Here is a 25,230-nt window from a genome sequence, read left to right on the forward strand (position 1 = left end):
AGGAGTTTTTTTGATAGTTGGTTAGTATTCACAGCCAGAGCAGTTTAATGTATCCCCAGGTCTTGCATTATAGGTTTGATACTGTACAAAACATTCAACTTCCCAGAGGTTAATTATATTGTTCATCCATGCTTAACCCCAGACAATGCTACATTAATTTGTCATTGAGGCTGTAGATGAATGCAAGAATAGACTTACAGATCCAACGGAGCTGAGTCAAGTATTTTTTTTTATTTAAGATTTAGTCTTGAATCTTAAGAGGTACATTTTTAGTTTTAGCGTCAAGGTTAACCACACTCTTCAAATACTGCATGTCCAGAACCTACAGATTACTTGAAGCGGCAGGCGGAGTTTCAACAAGTTGTGCGCCTGATGAATGAAGTGACTCCTAACGCAGTGCCATCTCAGAGTTCCCTTTCCAGTGGATTTCAAATGCCAAGAGAGACAGACACAGAAAGACAGATAAAGAAATGAGTATATACCACTCCGTTCAGCAGTTCTTTTATTGTTGTCTAGGTATTAAATTTGTGAATGCTTTTTTAAAACATTTCTCGTATTATTTAAGCTAAAGTCAAAATTAAAAAAAATCAAATGGTTTTAGTCAACTCATCCACTCCTCAGCTACATGCCCATTTAATCACTAATCAAAATGCTTATCCAACATGCTGTTCTCCTGCAGACCGTGAACTCAAAAGCACTGTCAATTATGTGGGAAGCATCAATTTTGTGACTGACGCTTCAGTTGGTCTTACTGTGCAGCTTTCAACATTACTATGCGGCAATTATTATTGCACGAGATACAAGCATGGTGAGCCGAAGGGCTTCCATTAGTGCTGAACTGATCAATGGTTCAAGATGGGTTTTGAGAACTGGTTACTGGTCAGCAGGAGTCACTGCAGCCCACCCAAGGGTGGGGGGGGGAGCATGCTGTCAAGAGACTGGTGAGCAGAAAAAAAAATTCTCCCGGTAATTCTAATGTAACCTGCGATCGCATTGTGTCTGGCACTGATCAGGAACTGAGATTATGTGTAGTGAAGGAGAGAAAGAAAGGAGAAGAGGGGAGTAAATCAGTTTTTCTTAGTGACGATCCAATGCAGAGCTCTGTAGAAGATCTGTGGGGGTTTTGTTGGGGGGTCTGAAGGTTGTCTGGAAACCTGGAGGTGGAGAGTGGAAGTTGCTTGGGTTGGAGGGTGCTGGGTAAGGGGCCCAGCCAGCTCTGTGTGAGGGAATCTGTGTGTTGAAGGGATTACTGTGTCCTGTCTGTGCTGTTGTGGGGCCATCTACTTCTGTCAGTGTCTGGAGCGACTTCAGCCAGTGTGGAGGGTTGTCATCTTGCAGAGCATCTAAACTGTTCCCTGTGGACGCTGGGACACCTGCAGAGAGAGAAAATATGTTAATGTTGCTTTTATTCATACATTAGTAGAATCATACAGCACAGCCTCTTTGAAAGACGTATCAATTTGGGTCTTATCATTGTAATCTTGTCAAATCATTTCCTCAAATATATTAGATTCTCATTTGGAAGTGGCTATTGAATCAGCTTTCACCTTCCTTTCAGGCGGTGCATTGCAGGAACTTCTGATATCTTTATACATCGTCCACGAAGTTGAACCATTAGTCTCAATTTGGGGGCAGCTTCAACTTCAAGCCAAATTTTTACAATCAGTAAAAGAAACACACAACCCTGTCTGAAATACTTTGATTCACTATTGCCCTCTTGTTTACTGGCTCTTGGTTGGCCAAGAAGTCATGTAACTGCTCAGACCGGGAAGGTTTCAAACTCAAATTCAAGATCGAGTCAGGAGCAATTAGAAAATTGCAAAGGTTGAAAACTCCATTTTGTTTGGAAGCAAGGTGGCTAACATCAGAAACTCTACCCCAACTCTGCACTGAGTTGAAGGGAAGCTGAGTAATTCAGAACTTGGAATTACCTGATGACAAACCTGATGTGTACAAGTTGAACACTGGACAAGACTTCAGCAGATGAAGTTTGAGCTCATGACCGAACAGGTTTAGATTGAGAAACATTATGATTCAGTTTGGCCTTGATTATTGAACATGTACAGTGTTGGATCAGGCCCTTCAGTCACGATGTTCTGACCAACTGATTACGTTAAACTAAGAATCCTTTCTGTCAACACAATATCCATAATTCTTCTATTTTCTGCATATTCATACGCCTATCTAAGAATATCTCCATGGTTTTAGCCCCCACGACCACTCTTGGCAATTTATTGAACTGTTTAAAAAAACTGTTGTGGCAGATTGCCTTTAAACTTATCCGCTCTTACCTTAAACACATACCCTCTGATGTCAGCATTTCAACTCTGAGAAAAAATGATACCAGCTATCTGTTCTATTCTTCTCAATCTTATAGACCTCCATCAGATCTCCCAACAGCTTCTGGCACTCCAGAGAAAATAAATCAAGTTTGGCCAGTCTCTTTATAGCACAAGCCCTCTAATCCAGGCAGAATCCTGGTAAACATTTTCTGTACTTTGCATATCCTTCTTACAATGGGGGTGACCAGAACTGAACGCAATACTCCAGATATGGCCAAACAAGAGCTTTATAAAACTGCAACATAACTTCTTGATTCAAACTGAATTTCTTGAGTAACGAAAGCAAGTGTCTCATATGCTTTCTTTACTACCCTATCTGGTGTAGCTACCTTCAGGGAGCTATGGACTTGGGCCCCATGAACACTATTGGAGGGAGTGATAATTCAAACAGGATTCAATATAAGTATTGCAACAATTCCAAGCTAATTATAGGGCCAGAAATAGAGACTGGGTAATATTCTCGTTCAGCTAAAATATGTGTGTTTTAATTATCCACAAGGGAAAGAAATGATGAAAAGGAAATCAAGAACAGAATCCTCATTGAGTCAGTGAATATCAGGAGCAGTGTGTTCTCCTGATATCAGGCTGATATTTGCTCCTGAACCAGAATACTGAGCTGATGAAAGCTCAGATGCAATATGGCTCCTATATTTTGCTGCAACAAGACCCAAAAGTGATAAAATCCTTTGCACATTTGAGTAATTCCTTTTGCATCCATGATGTTTCACTGTCCTCGACAGCAGTCACATAGGTTTCACACAATGCATTTAAGCTACACAGTGCTCAACTCAAAACATCCCCAGTTCTACAAATTCACTTACAAAAGATACAACTGTGCCATATGCTTCTATAATGCAGCCATTGGGTTCAGTGTATTGTTAATTATTTATGGAAGCATTGCACATCAAAAATCCTATACTGATTAGTGCATTCAAATGTTACGGTGAGACAGCCCATAAATGGGGTTACATTGCAAAAGACAGTCACCAAATTTATTATATAGCCCTCACTAAATCTCAAGGCTGTGTTCTCCATTGCTGGAGTTGACTGCTTCAGAGGAAATTGTCACATTCTTCTACTCTCCTATTCAATGAAACAACTCAACATGCTTGGAGAGGCAAAAAGGAACGGTGAGCCATTTATCATTCTGCTGTGCCTTTTTAACAATATATACAGTTTAAGTGAACACAGTAGTAAAATTTTACATACCCATTATACTCCACTGAAATCCTAGTGGCAGCACAATGAAATAATAGGAAAGGAAATTTATTAAAAGACTATCTATCGCCTGAAGGTTACTCATCGATTGGAAATGAGTTTCCAGACATCTAATTCTGTAGATTATTGCTATCATTCTATGATTCTGTTTACTAACGGCCAAAGGATGGAACTCAGTTGTAGGCATCAAGCCAGCAGGGGAGTCTGAATTTCATTAGCTCCTACAGACTGATTTATGGATAGGGGGTGGCACGTTATTCCTTCGGAGGAAGATTTTGCATCCTTCTACTGTTGTATTTGTTAAAAATGACTTCTGAAAGAGGTACTGCTGGTGACTAATGAAACAGCAGATCAAATAAATTACAGCACTTTATTAAACCATTGTTAACAATCTGTCACTACTAATATTTTATAAACCCAGAAACCAACATTATGCAAGCAGAGTTTGGAGAACCTAGAGCGAAAACTTAACTTGTCACCTCTTGCTTCTTACTGACAAGCAACCACTCCTTGACCCCAACCACTTTCTGCTTACTTTGGCTGAGTTAGCTGAATGGATGAAAGCATTCTTTCCCATCTTGCTTTGGGATTCCACTCAAAGTACAAGCTTGCACTTGAAATGACAAGGCTGATATGTCCAAGGACAGGTATCACCTGACTTCCACATTTCTTTGCAAAGGACTCTGATCAGTAATCACTCAGCTATTTTTTCACCACGTTATGGAAGCTTTTGAACGGATGCAGAGATTTACCAGGTTGCTGCCTGGATTAGAAGATGGCAGGCCACTTAGAGGTGTATAAGGTAATAAGTATAGATAGAGCAGACAGCAAATGTCTTTTTCCCTAGGGACACAATGGTTAATACAAGAGGGCATACTTTTAAAGTGCTTGGAGGAAAGTATAAGGAGGGGGAATGTCAGAGGTAGTTTATTTTTGAAACACAGAGTGGCAAGTGCATGGAAACACTGCCAGGGTGGTGGTAGATACATTAGGAACACTTAAAGGACTCTTATACAGGCATATGGATGAAAGAAAAATGTGGGAGAGAAGGGAAAGTTTGGCACAACATTGAGGGCTTAAGGGTCAGCAGTATACTGTAATGCCCTATGTTCTACATTTCCTCCAAACACTGCAAACAATCAAAATCCTTGTTCCTTATTTAACCCTCCTTCACAACTTCATACAACCCCATCAACACAACCATCTATTGCTCTCTCTCGTGTTTATCTACCTTCCTGATAAATCCACCCAATTTCAACTTCATGTAGTCTGAGTTCCACTTTCCATCCCCAATTCAGTGATTTCAGGAGAAACAATTCTGTCAATTCAATTTTGACTACTGTATATTTATTTCCTTAGCTTATGCCTCCTACAAAAGTGGAAACATCTCCATATCTTCCCCATCTAACAATAATCTAAAACTCCATTATGCCACCTAACATTTTCTCCTTTCCAAGAGTATGGAACACCAACATATTGAATTTTGTGCTGAATGATGAATGTTTATACCACTCACCTGAAAATCTGTATTTTCAACATTATCTCATATCATATACAATGCTCCACTGCTTTGCAACTCTAAATTCGCTAAGTTTCTTAGCAATCTCAAGGTGACTTTGCTTTTCATCCAAAATAAAATGTGTTACTCTGTGAGCCTTTTCATACCTGAAAATGACATTAACCTTCATTGCTGCTAAAAGAATTTGCGTACTTGTACTTCTAAGATCCTCTACTTTTGCTCCAGGTACTTGTTTTCCAAAGCACTTGTGTGGTGAACATTATTCTGACTAAAATGTTCTCTTTAGCTACACTGATATTTATTTGTCATTTGTTCACCAATTCAGTGGGTTTAAATATCCTCTTGAACTTGGCTGTGGTGTCTCCTCTCAGCTACATACCACCCACTTTATCAGCAAGCAGTATCAGCAATATTTTCCTTATGATACCATGGATTAAATCCATACTATTAAAGACTCCACCTTATCCATTGCCACCCGTTTCTTGCTTTTAAAATACATCTTGAACATGGCAAAACTACTCACACAAATACTACACCTGTAGTTAGTATACAGAAAACTATATAAAAACTTTCAGCCTGGCAGTTTTGTGCTGCTCCAGTGGCTAGCATTTTCTTTCATCTGGTATCAACTTATCCTTTATTCCTGCTGTACTTATCCAGCTTCCCCACAAGTACATCTGTTACTTACCTTACCCAAGATACCCTTGAATTCCTCATCTGATTTATTTTTAACTCATAGTTATGACCTCTCAGTTTGACTCTCATAGTTAGGATCCAAGCCTTCAATGCATTCTCCTGAATTAACCAATTTGAATAGCACTATAGATAGCATTCAATCCAAAACTCTTCACACTTCACCAATAACACTAATACATTTGTCTACCTTATATTCCAACCTCCTTTTATACTATTTGATTAAAAGGCCCAAGTATTAAAAAAGCAAAAAAAAACCACAGGAATTATTTTGGAAACAATGTCTTTCAAAGCCTCATCAACAAGGATACTGAAAGAAAGGCAGTAATTTATACCACTACCAGAAAATATTTGGTGCCGTTCCAACTTGTTGTAATATACAGTTGCAAGAAAAAGTTTGCGAATCCTCTGCAATTACCTGTTCTTCCGCATTACTCACTCTTAAAATGTGGTCTGATCTTCAACTAAGTCACAATAATAGATAAATATAATCTGCCTAAACTAACACACAATTGTACTTTTCATGTCTTTATTGAACATATTGTTTAATCAGACACAATTCAGGCTGGAAAAAGTATGTGAACCCATGTATTTAATAATTGGTAGAACCTCATTTAGCAGAAATACTCTCCATCAAATGGTTTTTGCAGCTGCTAATCAGACTTGCACAATGGTGAGGAGGAATTTTAGACCATTCCTCCAAACAAAACTGTTTCAGTTCATCAATATTTCTGGGACACCTCGCACGAACCTCTGGATCATGCCACAGCATCTCACTTGGGTTAAGGTCTAGACTCTTACTTGACCATTCCAAAACATGATTTTTCTTCTTTTAAAACCATTCCGCTGTTGATTTACTCATGTCTTATTGCATCATCCAACTTCTATTATGCTTCAGGTGATGGACTGCTACCCTGACATTCTCCTCTAAAATGTCGCAAGACAATTTTTAATTTGTTGTTCCCTCAATGACTGCAAGCTGTCCAGGTCCTGAGGCAGCAAAACAGCCCCAAACTATGATGCTCCTTCCACCACGCTTCACAGCTGGGATGAGATTTTGGTGTTGATGTGCAGTGCCCTTTTTCTTCCAAACATAGCAGTGTGTATTTCTGCTAAAAAGTTCAATTTTTGTCATCCGTCCTCAGATCATTGGAGAGCAGTGGTTTCCTCCGTGGTGTCCTTCCATGAACACCATGCTTGTTCAGTGTTTTTCTTATAGTGGACACATGAACAGGGACTTTAGCAAATTCTACAGATCTCTGCAGGCTTTTTGCAGTTATGGGTTCTTTTTCACCTCCTTCAGCACTGCATGTTGTGCTATTTGGTACATTCCTTCCAGGATATCCACTCCTAGGGAGAGTACCAACAGTATTGAGTTTCCTCCATTTGCAGACAATTTCTCTTACCGTGGACTGTTGAACACTCAGGGCCTTAGGAATGCTCTTGCCGCTTTTCCAGTTATAACTCTTCTTCTGAGGTCCTCTGAAAGTTGTTTTGATTGAGGTATGGTGTACATAAACAGATCTTTCTTGAGAAGAGCAGGCTCTGTCAGTAACCTGACTTTAGTGTCATATATACATCTCCAATCTCATCTCATTGATTGGAACACCTGACTCCAAATAGCTTTTATAGAAAGCATTAACCCAGAGGTTCAGATACTTTTTTGAACCGAGACTAATTGTTTAAATGGTGTACTTAGTATTGATGAGTAGTACAATTGTTTCTGTGTTATTGGTTTAGGCAGATGGTGACTTAGATGAAGATCAGACTACATTTTATGAGTAATTAACGTAGAAAACCAGATAATTGCAAAGGGTTCACAAACATTTTCTTGCAACTGTTGTTCAAAAAGATATGCTTTTATAAAGAAACACACACACACATTTTGTGTGTTCTTCTGAATTTCCAGCATTTACAGAATCTCTCATGTTCATGCTTTCATATAGTGCAATCTAAGGATGCATCAAAATAGTTTACAACCACGGGAGGACTTTGAAGTGTGGTCACATCCAGAATCTGGCAGCTAACCTATGCACACCAAGGTCCCATAAATAAAATGATGATGACCTTATCTGTTTTTGTGATGTTCACTCAGATACATTCAACAACACTGGGATAACACCTATATTGTCTGAAATCATGCCATACGACCTTTTTATACTGATCCATGACATCACATCCTACAAATGAGGCCTCAGCCTGAGTTCTGCACTGCAGTCTCCATTTTAGTTCCAGTGCCTCAGTGAGTTTTGAACCCTCAACCTTGGCACTTTAGATAGGAACGTACAGCGCCAGCAATCGGGGCTTGATTCCTGCCACTGAGCATGAAATGGACTTCAAGGTTCAGAATCTGAAAGAGGTATACAAGATTAAGAGGGGCACACAGTGTGAAGGCATATAGTCTTTTTCCTCAGGGAGGGTGGCACTTAAGAAAAAACAGGAGATCAGAAGCGAGAGATTTAAAAAGATGCATCAAGGGCAGCTTTTCCAAGCAAAGATTAGGTTGTATTTGGAATGAGCTACCAAAATTAGTAGTTGAGGCGGGCACATTAACTTAAAAGCCGTCTAGATTAGCGTATGGATGGGAGAGGGTTAGATGGCAATGGGTTGAACACACGCTGGGCAACACAGTCACCTCGGACAAATTAGGCTGAAAGGCACATTTCCACTCTGAACGACTCCAAGGCTTAAATAGGTGATAAGAAAGAATAAAGGTAAAACTCATTAAGTGTGCTCGTCCAGGAGTATGACCAGGGAGAAAGATGAAGTTTGTGGCTAGAGTAATGAGTTACCTTTTTGGTCACTACAACAGTCAATTGAAAGACACACTTGTTGATGCAACGGCAGAAGTTTGGGAAAAGCCAACACATAAACTTCATTAAACCAAAATCATGAGTTTGTATTGGAAGGGTTGGGTGTCATGATATTATCTCAGAATTCTGGCACACTTTCCAATAAAAAAATAACATCTTTAAACCCACATTAACTATCAGGATATAAGGAATTTGTTTTTACTGAATTTCTGAATTGTTAGGTGAAGTAAAATGAAGGGAATACTGCAATCAAACCATTCCTGCAATAAATATCAGAATATTTCCACCCTCATTTGCTTCAAACAAGTGGGATAAACCTGAAACTGAGTGCCTTATATTAAATTATATTTAAGTTCAGTTTGATTTTATGGAGAGACCACAGCAAACAACAGTTTAGACAAAAGGCAGGCAGCCAGTCCCCATATACAGGGCTAATAAGGCAGATAAGCTTTAACCTGCTACATGGGTTGTGAGCACCAGTGTAGATCATAGACAATGCCGGATATAATCTTCTCCAGTGTTCAAATGTATACATTACAAATTGACAATGGAACCATAACTCAGTGCCCACTCCACAATTATTATAACGGCTCTTCCTGACAAATGGCTTTAATTACTGCAATGTCGAGTGGGATGGAGCCGATTCTGATATTCTAAAAAAGGGAAGTTCCTCTTGGGTGATGGCATGAAACAGATTATAACACAACACAAAACAAGCTGAATAGCTGAATTTTGAACATTGTGCATAATTAGCCAAAGTTTCATGGAAATAGTTAAGGTTAAAAAAACCCAGTTACTGTCTAAATGAGTAAATGAAATACAGAACAAATCAGAACACTACCAGTACTACTATACATAATATAAATTATGAATATTATATTCATCAGAGGAATTCATCCAGTATATGCTGCCGTGTTCTTTTTGACTGACTGTAAATGAACAAAATCAGCGCAGACGCCAGTGGACTACCTTCTTACAATGCTTTCACTGATTCCATTATCCAAACTCTCATTTTCTTTGTAGCATTCAAGATGATTGTTGATACCTTCAAATTCCTCGTAGTTCCCAAAGTATTGAAACCGTAAGTTTTACTCCACACTGTTTCTGGCATTTCCAAGTCTGAATGCTTGAAACCAGTGTGCAAAACAGTTCCAATTTGACTTACTGCTTATTTCTCGTCAACTATCCGTGAAAAAACTCACTCCTTTTTGAACACACACGCAAGTGATGCTATTTAGAAACTGTTCGCTCTAAGCATGGTGTAGTGTTCAATAACCACACAAGTGCATGTGACTGATGATCGTTAGAAACTGTTCGTCAGTTTCCTGTCCCAATTAAGCGGAATAGGGCCCCAAACTAACAAAAAGAATCCAGGCTATTTTCTCGATTAGTTTTTGTTCTTTAGGAGTCACTCCAAGTAAGTGGTTGTCTTGATTAATCAATGGCCCAATTAACTGAAACTGCATTTAGAAGGAAACCAAAGTAAAGCAAGTAGAAAGGAGAATGATCTGAGGCTGACCAAATGCAAGCGAAGCATTTAGCACACCAGATTAGACTTTTCACTCAGTTTGGCTAATAATGTATTAGTAATAGTGGCTATAAAGGAAGAGCCATGTAGATTGGCCCTCAGGCCTTGCTACATTAACATTCAAAACACAATTCCTTTGGAGTGTTCTAATAGTTTAATGCCAGACTATTTCTTCTCACTTACTATTATTGATCTTGCCTTTCCTGTTTAACAATTCAACCCTAGAAACTGATCATTATGAAAACTTGAATAACCATATCTCAATATTGCTTTCTTATCTCTATCCTCTAAGATGCAAAAGTGACAAACAAATCAATGATTAAATAAAAGTTAAGTAAATTTATTATCAAAGTACATATATGTCACCATATAGAACTCTGAGATTCATTCTCTTTTGGGCATGTACAGTAACTCCAAAAAACATTGAATCAAAGACACACCCAAAAGGACAGAGAAACAACCAAGGTGCAAAAGACAAAAACAGAAAATACAAAAGAAGAAAGCAATAATAATAAATAAGCAATAAATACTGAGAACATGAGATGAAGAGTCCTTGAAATTGAGTCCATAGGTTGTGGGAACAGTTCAGTGGGGCAAACAAAGTTATCACCTCTGATTCAAAAGTCTGAGGGGTAATAACTGATTCTGAACAAAGTGGTGTAGGTCCTGTAGCTCCCACACCTTCTTTCTGGTAGCCTGGATGGTGGGGGTCCTTGATGATGGATACTACTTTTCTGTGACATGCAGTATGTGCTCAATCTGCACAACTGATGCAGTAGCCATTATATTTATACAACAAGTGGTTGGTAGGCCAACAGTTGAAGTGTTTAGAATAGCTATTTTAATAATTAGGCACTTCAGGGAAGAGCAACCATCAATGACTCAGTTATAAATTTACTCAATTGCAAACTGAACTGCAGAGATTAGTAGAGTCAGGTAGTGATTTCCACTCAGTCGAAGGCAGAGCAGATGTTAATTTGATTGTACACTTAGGAGGGGAGGTGGCAAGAGGAGAACAGAGTGAAATGATATTGATTATTACAATCTACACTGACCTGACTTACCAACCAGCCAAGCATTCAATACCACAAAAAGAACAGTAACATAAAATATGAGAATCACCATGCTCACCTGGCATCCGTGTTTCTGAAATAATTTACTTTGATGTGTTCAAGTTTTAAAAATGAATAGGCCCAAGTATCTTTTCTTCCACCTACCCTACCACCTACCTAAATTCATTCAAGGGTACAGTGGTAGGCAAAGCAGATGATGGCCCATTTCAACTCCTGTCAAACTCACCTGCCAGGGTAGGATAGAAATGAAGACTGCCTGTGAGTGTCCCTGAGAAGATTGAATGAGCTCTCTTCCATTCAATTCAAACTTTCCCCAAATGATTATACCTACAGTATTCAAGTTTGGGGTAGCATTCCAGAGATTTTAAAGTTAACAATTTAGATTATAAACAGCTCAATAATGGATTAACAGTGCTTCCCAGATGACTAGAAACTTGGCTGCTTATGAATGTATTTGAGAAAATATCACCTTCCTAATTGTTACTATCAGACCGCCACAATATCAACTGTTCACCGAGGTTCAAAGTTCTATTTATTATCAAAGTACATACATGTCACCATCTACAACCTTGAGATTCATTTTCTTGAGGGGATACTCAATAGACCTTTAGAATAATGACCTTAAAAGAACCCATGAAAGACCACCCAACTTGGGTGTTCAATAAGAAGACAAACTGTGCAAATACAAAAAGGAAATAATAATAATAAATAAGCAATAAACATTGAGAACATGAGATGAAGGGTCCTTGAAAATGAGTCCATCGGTTGTGGAAACATTTCAGTGATGGGGCAAGTGAAGTTGAGTTATCACCTTTGATTCAAGGGCCTGATGATTGCTACTAAACTTGGCGGTGTGGGTCCTGAGGCTCCTGTAATTTCTTCCTGATGGCAGCAGTGAGAAGAGAGAATGTCCTGGGTGGTGGGGGTCCCTGATGATGAATGCTGCTTTGCTGTGACAGCATTGTATATAGATGTGCTCAATGGTAGGGAGGGCTTTAGCCATGATGACATCCACTACTTTTTGTAGGATTTTTGGTTCAAGGGCATCAGTGTTTCCACGCCAGGTTGTGATGTAGATAGTCCATATACTCTCCACAGCACATCTATAGATGTGTAGAAAAATATGATGTGTAGACAAGCTGTGGAGAAAAATGGCAGGAGACAGCCTCTTTGTATGCTTGAAGATTCCGGATGTCACTGATTCCAAAAGCACTGCCAAACACCTCTTAACACCATTGCCTTACAATTCAAATATTTGCAGAAAATGTTATGTTCCTTACCCTCAGAGGAAATGTGGCAGATCCCAAATGTCATCTGTCACCTCAGTTAAAGAAAGACAAGAAACACAAGCAAACTCAGAAAGAGATTCAAAATCTTTAAAATCTACAAAAACAGAAAATATTTGCTTATCATTGAAGAAAAGTTTCAAAGTAATGTGTAGATCAACCAAAACAGCACTTTGCAGTGAACTGTAAGAATATGCTTTACAGAACATGGTTATCAAGTATTTTATGTTATTTTAGGCTGTTCATACAGTACACCGAACTCCATTCACTAAGCCTTTTTCTTTCAGCCTTCCTTTGGCCAGTATGTATAAAATTTAAAATATTGCTAAGACACCAGTAGTTTGGCTTATTTGAAGTCCAAGTAATGTGACAATAATCTTAACTGAAATCATGGCAGAGAAGAATTGTACAGTAACGACCAAATCTGTGGATCACATTTGGTTCTCATGAACACAATGATCAGCATAATGCATAAACTTGAAAGTGAAAAAATTTGGCTGTAGACTCGAGGGTATTGGAAAAGGTATCAGATATTTACTGAAAGGAGTTCCAGTTATAGAAATGAAGGATAAGCCAAATTTCCAGACCAGTCGTCTTTCAAAAAAAAAAATTCATTAATGCAGCATCTTTCACAAGCTCAAGAGGTCCAAATCACTTAAGTATATCCACTCCTCTTGATATAGAAAATATTGCAGGCAATTTGCATAAAGATCCCACAGAGAGCAATGAGATAAACATCTGAAAATCTGTTCATCTCTTCTGATAGAAAGGTGAATATTAAGGAGGCTCGGAAGAAATTTTTTCAGCTAATGCTATTGAATTTTTCATGCTTACTTGAAACAATGGATGGGCAATCAGTAAGCAACCTTCTGAACTCACCTTCAACAAACTGTCCTATTTAAGGATAACCACAGAGTATGGACTTTGATTATGCGGTAGTGGGTGAGGTCTGTGGGATGTCAACTGCATTAGCACATGAGAAAGAACAATTATTAAAACTGTGTTACGAATGAGGAGAAAATCTGATGGACAGAAGGGTCCAGAATCGCCAATGCCCCCCCCCCACCTCCTTTTTGAGAATCGCAAGATCGCTATTATTTCGGGTCTGAGACCCAGGAAATGAGAGAGATACACAGCATGTCAGTAATGAGAGAGAGAGACGCAGGATCACAGCAAAGGCAGTTGTTATAGACAACGGAGAATACACAACCAGGTGGAATGTCTCTTAACAAAAGCGGAACGGAACCACTGATTACTGCTATTGTCTCTTGGAGAAGGAATTGTGTATTGAGTACTGTACTGGTCATTGAAACCCCTCAGGGGGCAACCAGAGTGGTCTGGTTGAGGGATTGCATCATCCCAACCTGATTGACATCTGAGACCCCGTGAGTGAGGATAAAAGTTGGGTCTGGGGAACACCCCTCAGACACACCAGGAGAAACTTACGAGACCGGTGGGGGGCTTGTGTGTGTGTCCACCCTTGCCTGGGTGGCGAGTCCTCCACGGAACGGTCTAGCTAAAGGACGGATACGGATCAAGATCGTATCAAGGAAAGTCGGCAAGTTATTCTTCTATTTCTCTCTCTCTCTCTCTCCAACACTTGCAACACAGCGACAAACAAACAACGGCTGCAGCCTGTATGAACTGAAATGAACTTTAGATTTCCATTGGACAATTCATTATCCCCTAGACAACAATAGAGCTTGTTTCTTATTGTTTATTATTATGCCCGCACTTTTAGGTTTAGCATTGACGATGTATATTATCTGTATATTTGCATTGATATTATTTTTGTGTATTTTTACTAATAAATACTGTTAAAAATAGTATCAGCAGACTCCAACGGATACCTCTATCTTTGCTGGTAAGTAACCCAGTTACGGGGTTCGTAACAACTGAAAGAGAGGAAAATAGTTTTGCTGTTTTTGGAAATGAATGCATTTGCACACAGGCTTATAAATCAAATAATATTAAAGGAGCTTGTTTGCACATTCAGGTGTCAGTGATTAAGCTGGGGATGGCCTATACAACAATGGGACTATTCCATCTCAGTATCAGAGGAGAAAACATTCCAGTGGATCAGTGGTAAACAAAAACATGGGTCCACTCAAACATGTTCCTCTCATTCCCAACACTAGTGCTTGCATTCACTTGCATTGTTTAAGGTTGTTTTGCTTCACAGGCAAATGAGCAGCCAAGATCTTGTTTCCATAGGTAAAAGGAGCCAAGTCACTGCAAGTCAATGCTATTCACATTGTACATGAATGGGACAAGACTAGTTGAAGTATGCCTGCTGTCACTCAATCTCCATTACAGATTTTACTAGGGTGTTGGTAATGGGAGCAGGAGTTATAACAGAACTGAGCAGCTTCAATGGCAAAATAAATCTGCTGAACATAAATAAAAATAAAGGCCTAACCACCAGTGCATTTAATTTATGCACAGAAAACATTTCAAGCATAAGAGTCATAGAGCAATACCTTCAACCCAACCAGTCTATGATGACTATGGTGCCCACCCAGCTAGTCCTATCTGCCTGCGCTCAGCCATATTCCCGTCTGAAAAATATACCTATCCAAGTACTTCCTAAACACTAATGTTCCTGTCTCAACCACATCTTCTGGCAGCTTGCTCCATATATTCATCACCCACAGCATGAAAACTTGCTCCTCAGGTCCCTTTTAAGTCATTCCTTGCTCACACCAGATCTATACCTTCAAGTTTGGGACTCGGAAAAGACTTATCATCCGCCTTATCCATGCCTTTCACCAATGAATTTCTGAATCAGGGGCATGATTGCAATTGATTATATCATAACTGAGAATAGTCTCCCTGATCTAAACACGATACATTATATAAGCTAGAATACTTCAGTGCATTGCCTTCCAGAATGCAGACCAGTTGATGGCTAGGTCAGGTTTGACAATATCCTCAGTTAACATACAGGCCACTTGCTGTGCTGGAGAAGCTTTATTTTAGATTTTCAAAAGCACAGCATGGCACAAACAATTTCACAACATGCTGCCAATTGCCACAAAACTATAAATACCCTCCAGGTGACCTCACCTTTCTTTGAGTGCAGGAATCAAAGCTAAATAAGTACATGAACAGTATCAGTCTTTTCTGAAAAGCTCAGGAGGCATTCACCCTGAGGTTCTGAATATAAAACGAGAAGTCTCTGTGTATTAGAAAATACATAGCAGCCATAAGTATTATACACACACGAGAATAAAGGAGAGCAAGAACAGTTATTTTCCACAACAATGTTTTCAGTTTATACATTCTACATTTTTCCAAAGCAGTGTTTTAGAAACTTCATGTGGCAAATTTTAGTTTCCTACAAAAAGGCTCCGTTCATAACATAGGATTTCTCTGCTCCTGTCCAAAGAGATGTGTTTATAGCCCATCCATGGTTTAACCCAAAATAGACATATTGCCTTAAAGTTGTATTTCTTTCTGCTTATTCTCCTCAAACCTTATATCAATGTGGCAGAGCAGTAAAGCAATTCAGAGATATTGTAATTCACTTCACAGAACACCAGTACAGTCCAGTGACTGGATTCATGGGCACATTCTGCAGACCCAGTTATAATTTGTTCTATTTACCCAAATTCTAACATTACTCTCCACATTCTTAAGAGGTCACAGACACAGCTTGCCATTTTGTCCATTGGTCAAGTGCCAAATGTTTGAAAGGCTTTCCAACTGGTCCTACTGAACACAGCTTCTCAGTTTTCTGTTTGTGATACAAATCCAATTCTTCTGGAATTATTTTATATTGAGTAGAATGCAAGAGGTCATTTAAGCACAAGAACATCACTACTAAATTTCTGTTGTGCAGTGCTCATATCCTTTTTAGTAGAATTAACTGGCATGGCTTGTAAATCACAAATAGGACAATGGGAGGTTTTGCCTCTCCATATTGTACCAGAGGTTCAATGCTAACTGAACACCGGCTGAGAACTGAACTGGTACCACTCTGGTCAGTGCAACACTGCCATCTACTTTATACTCACTAAAAAAGCAGAACTTCCAAAACAATTGGAATTGGAGTGATGGATTTGAAAGTTCAGTAAGATGCCTCAGCTGGTAGGCATGAACCAAATGTCAGAAGAAGTTGGGTTTTGATTGTTAATAGAGGATGATTTTGACTTAAATTAGTGCAAATGACTAAAGCATTGTTAGCTTATCAATAACCTTTCTTAATCAGCCACTTGAAGTGGAACAACACTGCAATTTAACTTCAATCCAATATATTACAACGCTGACTAAAACAATCCCCTGCACTTCAAAGGAAAATTCACACCAAACATGCATTTCACCAGCATGAGTGGAACAGAACAAACAAGACAAAAACTATACAAAAGGAAGAAAGGTGGGGGACAAGCAATGGGGGCACTGGGAACAAAAGAAGAACCCAAAATTAAAAATAGCGCTTCTCATTTCCCCCATACAGATGTCAGCCATGGAAGTGCTGAAGTACGATCAGCATTGCAATGTGGTAATGCAGCACTCGCTTGCATTCAGCAAGGTCCAACAAACATCAAATAACCAACAGCTTGAAGTCTGAAGGATAAAGCTGCAGGAGATATTACAGACATGAACAGAATATCTGAAACATGCAGTCTCCTGAAGCACAATTAGCTCAATAAGGTCATCCTGGAATGCTATAAACTTTGACTTCATGTTAACATCCAGTTTCAATAGGCACACCTCGAGTGCAAGACATTTGTCCTCATTAAGTTGCAATAATGGCCTGTCCTATAACCTTGATCCAGCCCACGAGTCCAAATTCAAATTTGCTAACCTCTGCTAGTTCACAGTACGAATGTATGCTGCTGCTAGCTGCCTGCGAGGTGTCACTCTGCAGTGTCATATCTTCTGCTGGAGTGGCAATTAATCTCAAATAGTTTTCTAAATATTCAGCTAGCTGGCTGTATCTGAGACAAGTGAAACAAAACAAAAGTTCCAGGTTAAAGAGGAACATTTACTGCATCCTCCTCCACAGCCATTGCCAAGCATGCTGAGTGATTCCAGCAGTGTGTTTTTATTTCAGATTCCCGGCACATGAAGTTTTAATTTTAACTTTCAGAGCTTTCTATACGATTTGCACAGAAGATAAGATCTATTTGAAGGGGTGACTATAGTTCAGGCACCTCCCCTTGCTCTCTCAATCCTGGTGAAGGATCTTGGCCCAAAATCATCAACAGCTTGCTCTTTTCCATAGATGCTGCTTGATCTGCTGAGTTCCTCCAGCATTTTGTGTTGCATCCAGCATTTAACTATAGTTGAGATTTTATTTATTTGCAGATCATCTTCTGCTGATGAGTTGAGGCAATATTGCCAGCGAATGAAAAAATACAAATGAATGCATTTTAAGTGCATCATTAAAAAAAAAACAAGAAACGGCACTAACTGAACTTCTCAGTCACCACTCAGGAACCAAGCAGATTTGTTACATCATTTCAAAATGCTCTCCATGCAGAACACAAGACTGGAATGGTAAAAGCAAATGTACGTGAAAACAGTCATCTTTCCATCACCTGCCACAGTGTGGGGAGCTCTACAAAGGTCAGCCTGAGATTCAGTAAGGCCCGCCTTTAATCTGGTTTAACCCACGCAGTATTACTGTTCAACAGTACAAATCAGAAAATATATCAAAGAGAGAAAAACAAAACCTGCAACTCCATTTACACCAAGTCCCTGGAATAATGGAACAAAAATCCCTTTGGTTGTTGATTTCAAAATTGAAAAATCAAAATCAATGCTGATTCGACCAATCAATATTGGTTCATAATTTGGATGTTGGATGCAGTTCAAGTCTGAACCACTGGATCCCAACTGGGTTGGTACAAGGGTAAAGGAGTGAGCTGAATGGAGATGATTGGTTGGCCTCACCTGTTATAATTGCTGGGTCCATCCAGCTACTCCCACTCTCCCAGTTCAGGCTGGTGTTGTTGGCTGAGGTTGTTGCTGCATGGTTCACTGAAGAGCAGGAAGCAGCATTTGGTAGTCCCCCAAAATTGATGTTAATATTTGGTAACAGTGCCCGTAGACCATCCTGCCACTCTTTCACATTTAAACTTGCCACATTACTGCCGCTGTCTGAAAAAAAAATAAAATAAAATGAAAGGAAAAACAAAAATTAACTGGGCATTGCCAGATAAGTTTTGGATTTTACTGGTCTTGAATCCATGCCATTTTCAAGGAGGGGAAAACAACATATTTAACAATTGATTTGCATGCATACAATGACTCCGCTAGGATGAGTGCATACACTCAATTCTGGGGGCCCTATTTTTTGCTTTTTTCAATATAGCAGAAGTTCTATTTCTGTACCAATGGTTACTTGCTGGCCTGCACTGCACTTCAGTGGTTTAAAAGCATCCTTTGAATCCCATCAAGTTCAGTCGCAAAACTCATGTCTACTCCCTAACCTTCATGCCTAGAGATCACGTTTATTTGACTCCATGACCCAAAACCACCTGCAATGCCCTGAGTAGTGTACATTCTGCCTTTTAAAACTCATACATGTGCTCAGCAAGTCCTACTTTATCCAGCATATTAAGATTTTAGTTTACTTAACCAATACATCTGCATTGATTCATGTGCCAAAAGCAATCTGAAATCACTGTACTGGAAACACTCAAATTAATTGTGTAAAGTCATTTCTGTGAAATTTTTAACAGGTGCTCAACAGATTAGTTCAAATGATCAACACCTAACTTAATCTACTTTTATGAGCCCAGATAATCTGTCGGAATACCATCAGTCTGAGCTCAAAGAGCACAGCAAACTGCCTACCACCAACTCCAGAACAAAAATGCTATGCATCTAACCAAAGAACATACAGCTCCCATTTTTGAATCCCAACAATAAACTGGAGATTTTGTCGACTGAATTTTCCACCTCCTTCAGAAAATGAGAGAACAAATGAGTGGAGCTTTGGAAAAAGGCCACAAGACATGGGAGCAAAATTAGGCCATTCAGCCTATCAAATCTGTTCTGCTATTCCATCATGGCCAATTTTTTATCCCTCTCAACCCCATTCTCAAATAAGTTTAAATTCTTAATTGTTTTAATCCTTTAAAGGGAGCCTCAATTTTAACTTCTGACTGTCAACATTTTTGTTTCAATCCTAGTTCTGTGGTAACTTGACCAACAGCTGGACTCCTGCACCACTGACTCAAAGACAATTTGAATCCAACAGCAACCAGCAAAATTCAACTTGTCCCCCTTTTTAAAAGAGACAATTATCATGTCATTAAATAGGACATTTAACTACTTTGTTGTCATGGAAAAAAATGCATCCAGTTTATTACTGTTCTGAGGGAAGAAACTTTCTTTCCTTGCCCAGTTTGGCCCAAAATGAACTCCAAACCCACGACGTGGTTGACTCAGTTCAAGGATAATTAGGGATGGACAATCATTATCAGCATTGCTAGTAACATTAAGTTACATTAAGTAACATTAAGTAACACTTTAAAGTGTTGCTAGCAATGCTGACAGTGAACGTCCATCAAATAAGCAATATGTTCAGTTGACAACTCACTGACCTCTGCACATAAAACAGAACTCATGTTGTGATTGGAAGATGAACAGGTTAGCTTGTTTCTACTTTGGCACACTGCTGATTGGATGAAAATGATCAATATCAAGATAGGCAGCAAATCATTAACACAAGAGATTCTGCATATGCTGAGAATCTTGAGCAATGCACAAAAACCACTGGAGTAACTTTGTGATCAGGCAACATCTGACTTGCTGAATTCTCCAGCATTTTGTGTGTGCTGCTCAGGATAGGTAGCAGATCCTTCTGGGAAGTTGCATTGACTACAATTCCTACAACAGTAGACATGCTGTTGAGGGCACGTATCTTTCTTAAATAATCAGGTAATTCCCATCGAACATGAACTGCACTGTGCATAGCTTGGTGAAATCTCCATAATTAGCATCCATGAGGATTCTTGCCTTCTGTCGCAGAAAAAAAAAACAACCGTTGAGAATGACCAGGAGGTACATCAACTAAGTGTAAAAGCAAGCTGTTCTAGGACTCAATAAACCACATTTCATGAGGCTGGGGACAAGTAGGGGAAAGTGTTGCTACCTGAAGACCAAGGTCCAAACTAATTATCACCACCTAAGGATCAGACAAAAGGGTGAAAGTGGAGTGAGTCATCAACCTGCCAAAACCACGATTTGCATGGATGATTCAGTGCGGTCAAAAATATCTACAATCTAAACACCCAAGGACCAAGACTGCTGAGGGGCAAGAGAAGGGGAGATCAGCAGGGACACTGAGGTAGACAATGTTGCCTGGAAAGAACAAAGTCCTGCTGAAGCATTTCGGCCTGAAACGTCGACTGCACTATTTTTGCATAGATGCTGCCTGGTCTGCTGAGTTCCTCCAGCATTTTATGTGTGTTGCTTTTTCTCGTTTGTTAAAATGGAAGACTTCCTCAATGGAGGCTGACAAGAGTCCTCAACTCCACTGATAGCTGAAACAAAAACAAGCCTCTGGAGATGACATTTCAAAGTAATAAAATAGTTGAAGTCACCTTGAAAGAGGAAAATGTGCTGAGGCTTTTGGAGAGTTCACATTCATGGACATTTATAAGAAAGGAGAAAGCATAACTGTTTGAATCACAGATAATAAAATAAATCACAAAAGACCCTCAACCACATCTTCCCAGTAGCATGATAGCTCCTCTCAGGGTTGCATGCAGATTCTGTCCAACAAATACAATGGGCATAATCTTTAACACAACAGGGAAAAGATCAAACTCAGCAAGAAAAAAAGCTTTTAACATTGTCAACTGAAATGAGTTATGAAGAAATCTTCTCAAAAATCTCCAGAATTTCATTACCGTTTTGTTTTTGCAATATGATGAGATCTGTCAAACAAAAAATTTATAATGAACTCGATACTGGTATATTCTGGGGTCAAAATGGTTATGTCAGGACACCAACCTTCTTCACCATTACTCCAATATTGGACTTCCCTTCCCACAACCTTCTCTCTGGGGTGGAACTAATTTAAGACATCAATGGAAAATATTAACCCTCAGCACCCCAATAACAGAACCTGGACTACCTCAACTTCACTCAGATTTTCAGTACAGGATGCTTACATTATGTTTATATTAAGTAACACAACAATGTTGGTTTCTTCACTGATTTTACAAGAGAAGTGGGTTTACACCAAGATAAAAGACTTCTACCACCCCCTTCCCCATCTTATGACATCAAAACCCACCAACTATCAAAAGGTAGTAAGAGCCAGTGAAGGCAGACAAATAACAAATCTCACTTTAGCCAACTGAGCAGTCAGCTTTGAAATGAAGCACTTAAATCTAGCATGAAGTCTACTAAATATGTTCACTGCTATTGCGTACACTTTAAACAATTTGCTCTTGGAACCTCAAGGCAGTGAAATATCACCTTTGCTGTTTTTGCAAAATCCTATAAATTCATTACCAAGAAAGGTAAACATCAACACCCTCAGCTACCTAGTATAGAGGTCCTGACTGCACTCTGTGGAAAGGTTATGTCACCTAAGGTCCATCACCATAAACAGACACTCTTCTGCAAGGTCCATCAGTATAAAAGGTTTGCACAAGAGCAGAATGCCCTTGGAAAGATTAATATCCTCATCATCTCATGGCTCATGTTACTCCAAAGAGGAGCAGCCATTGGAAAAGCACTGAGCATGCCAGATCTCAGATCTCTGTGACAGGAGTGAGATGGATATAACAGCAAACATCTCAAACAACCCACTTGGTCCAGCATGTCACTTGTCTCATCTGTAATAGGATACATCATAGAACTCTTCCAACTGAGAATTCACAAACCGGTGTCAAAAGAAACTACACTGGGCTACATGCAATCTTTTGCCAGAAATAATTTCACTTTATTTTTACTCAAATATGTTTTTAGCCTGTTTTAATCTTTAGAAACTTGATTTTGTTAATAATGTAGTTAACCCAGTCTGTTTAAGATAAATGGAAAGTGCGTCTCTTCTCCTCCCCGTTCCCTCACCTCCTCTACCCTTTTCAGCTAGGATAATTATAAATTCACTACCCTCATCACAGTCTTGTTGATCTGATCAAAAGGGAAGTTTTTTTTCTAAGAAAAGCTGTTTCCATTTCACTGGTATTAATACTGCTAAACATCCACAAAGGTAATGAAATAGAAATGGGAGCATAATTATTCACTAGTTTAATGACTGTGGAATGAGATTGTGTCCTGTTTCATAAGTGATTTTGTTAATGGTCAATTCTGCCTGCCCCAGTCCATTAAGTAGACTGTACACAAAGGAACTGAATTTCAAATGCAATCATTTGGATTGTCAACAAAAAATCATGAAATTGCATCAAGCATAAGAAAGTCTAACATAAATGCCAGTTTCACAGAGGTGAAAGGTCAGGCTGACTGGTTAGTCAAATTAGGGGTTCTGTGCAGAAACAGTAACACAATTATCTTAGGCACGAGCAGGCAGTGTCAGTGCTCCAGGAGTATAAATGTTCACTGGAGACAAACAATAAAGGTCAGAGATGTGCAAAAATTCCCGAGAAAGTGGACTGAAGTAAACATTCACTTTCCATTAGTGCAGCTAAGGAAGCATGGATTAACCAATTAGGTCTGGAGGACTGAAGGCTGGGACATTATGTTACAGGAATAACAGAGAAGCAAAACCACATCCAAGGAGGGTAATGCTGGAATGGTACAAAGCTCTGACTGGGTCACAGCTGGGAGTACTGAATGCAGTTCAGTTTACCACAGTGCAAGGTTATAGCTCCAGTATGGATATTTAAGAGATTTACAGAGATGGGGTCAAGTTATGAGAAACAATTAAGCAGGGGTTGATCCTTTATGAGGCAGCAGAGGAAGGGAAAGTTAAGGGCCAGATGAAGGGGAAGTTAAGGGTCCTACATATAACAAAAACGATAATTTCCTTTGTCAGGGCTCAAATGCATGAACAGCATTGATTTATGACAAAAAGGATAAGAGGGGATCTGTGAAAGAGTTTTAATCAGTCCAGCTGGTGGAGGTTTGTAACTTATGGGCCAGAAGGCATGATAGAGCCAAAATCCTGTTAACAGTTTAATTTGGTTGGGCAAGCATTTGATGCAATGTGACGTACAAACCAGGTGAAAAGCCTGAAACCAGTAGAGCTGTTCAGGCGAATTTGGTGAGCACCATAAGAGGAAGATGCAGAAGAAAGGCTTTGTGTTTGCTCTGTAACTCAATAAAGCCATGGCTGATGCTGTGCCTTGTCCATTTTTTATCTGCACTCTAGATTTGTAAATTTGGTGTCCAAAAGTTCATCTAAACCTTGAAAATATCCAGTGACCAAGAATCCACAGCCCCAAGGAGAGAAGGTTTTCAATATCTGCATAAATTCTTATCTCAGCCCCAAATGGTCAGTCTCTGAGCTAAGACTGTTTTCTATTTCTTATCCCTCCAGCCTCTTTCATCTGAAGTCACTTTGTACTCCATACAACTTGCATTCCAATGAAACCACCACTCAAATCCAGCCAGTAGAGGCCAATTACACAATTGCTTCTCAAAGGACACTTAATTCAACCCTGGATTAAAAACAAAAAATGGTACAAACTCATCAGGAAGCATCTTTATAAAAGTGATCCATCTGAAAAGGTAACATACGTCCTCTTTCAACAGATGCTGGAAATCTTGAGCAACACACACAAAATGCTGGAGGAACTCAGCAAGTCAGGTAGCACCTGATGAAGGGGCTCGGCCTGAAACTACTTGCTGTGTTCCTCCAGAAATTAGTGTGTGCTGCACTTTCACAGATAATGCCTGACCAGTTCGCAACGTATTCTGTTTTTATTTCAGGATTTTCAACATCAGTAATTTCTGTCCATTTCATCCAATAGAAACTATCTGGGACAACAATTCCAGTAAATCCACACGATATGCATCCTACTTTGTACAATGAGACTAAAACTGCACATAGTTTAAAAGAAACTCAATCAAAGCTCTGTATAATCACAAACCTTACTTCTGCTCTAAAACCTTATTGTAATGTGTATTTCATTTTTTAACTCCTTCCAACACCTGGATATTTTCTAAATCTTGTGAACTAACATCAACATTACCAACCCTTCTGTTAAAATTATTTCTAAACATTCTTTTGCAGTGCATATTCTCACATTTTCCTAGAGTTATACTTCATTTGCCACCATCTCCCTAATTAGCATATCTTCAGTTCCTTCACACCACTTTTACAGCTCATATGGTCATTCATCTTGATCTTCCAGCAAGCTTTGATACCGTCTATCATTCTAAAAAAAACCATTTAATCCTTTTTTGTTCTTTATCCCTGCATATATTTATAACTCAACTACCGAAGCCCTTGATTTCATGTAATTTTGCATGTGGTACATACTTCTGTAAAATCAAAATGTACTAAATTCACTGATACACATTTTTCACGTTACATTCTCAATAGACAATGCTGATTTTGCCTAATAAGACAAGTGTGCTTTTACAAAGAAAAATCAATGTGTTTAGACAGTTTAATAATGAACTATTTTGTTGACAATATTTTGTTGGACTGCAGTTCTTTGCTCCCTCTGACTTTTTGAAATTTAATAGAATTTCCTTTGTATTAAAATGCAAGAGAAACTGGAACTTTTGAGTATCACCATAAATGCATCAATATTCATTGCAGTCACTACTTTGAGCACAATTCCAGAGTCCACGATACTTGTCTGGTTTTAGATCTCTATAAA

The 25,230-nt window shown here is 39.1% G+C and overlaps 1 protein-coding gene across 12 annotated transcripts in view; it reads right to left on the reverse strand.

The window, feature by feature from the left end:
- Positions 1–212: 212 nt before the first annotated feature.
- cnot4b (CCR4-NOT transcription complex, subunit 4b) overlaps positions 213–25,230 on the reverse strand; it is a 175,427-nt gene continuing 150,409 nt past the window's right edge. For 8 of the 12 annotated variants that reach the window (XM_073058939.1, XM_073058937.1, XM_073058935.1 and 5 more), the window contains 2 exons: positions 18,371–18,577; positions 213–1,373 (listed from right to left, as the gene is read on the reverse strand). In XM_073058939.1, the coding sequence (XP_072915040.1) occupies positions 1,078–1,373; positions 18,371–18,577 (503 nt within the window). In that variant the 3' untranslated portion in view covers positions 213–1,077. The remainder of the gene's footprint in view (positions 1,374–18,370; positions 18,578–25,230) is intronic. The other 4 variants (XM_073058944.1, XM_073058941.1, XM_073058946.1 and 1 more) reach the window with 1 other exon arrangement.

The sequence above is a fragment of the Hemitrygon akajei genome, chromosome 10 (genome assembly GCF_048418815.1).
Source record: "Hemitrygon akajei chromosome 10, sHemAka1.3, whole genome shotgun sequence".
NCBI classification, from domain to species: Eukaryota; Metazoa; Chordata; class Chondrichthyes; order Myliobatiformes; family Dasyatidae; genus Hemitrygon; species Hemitrygon akajei.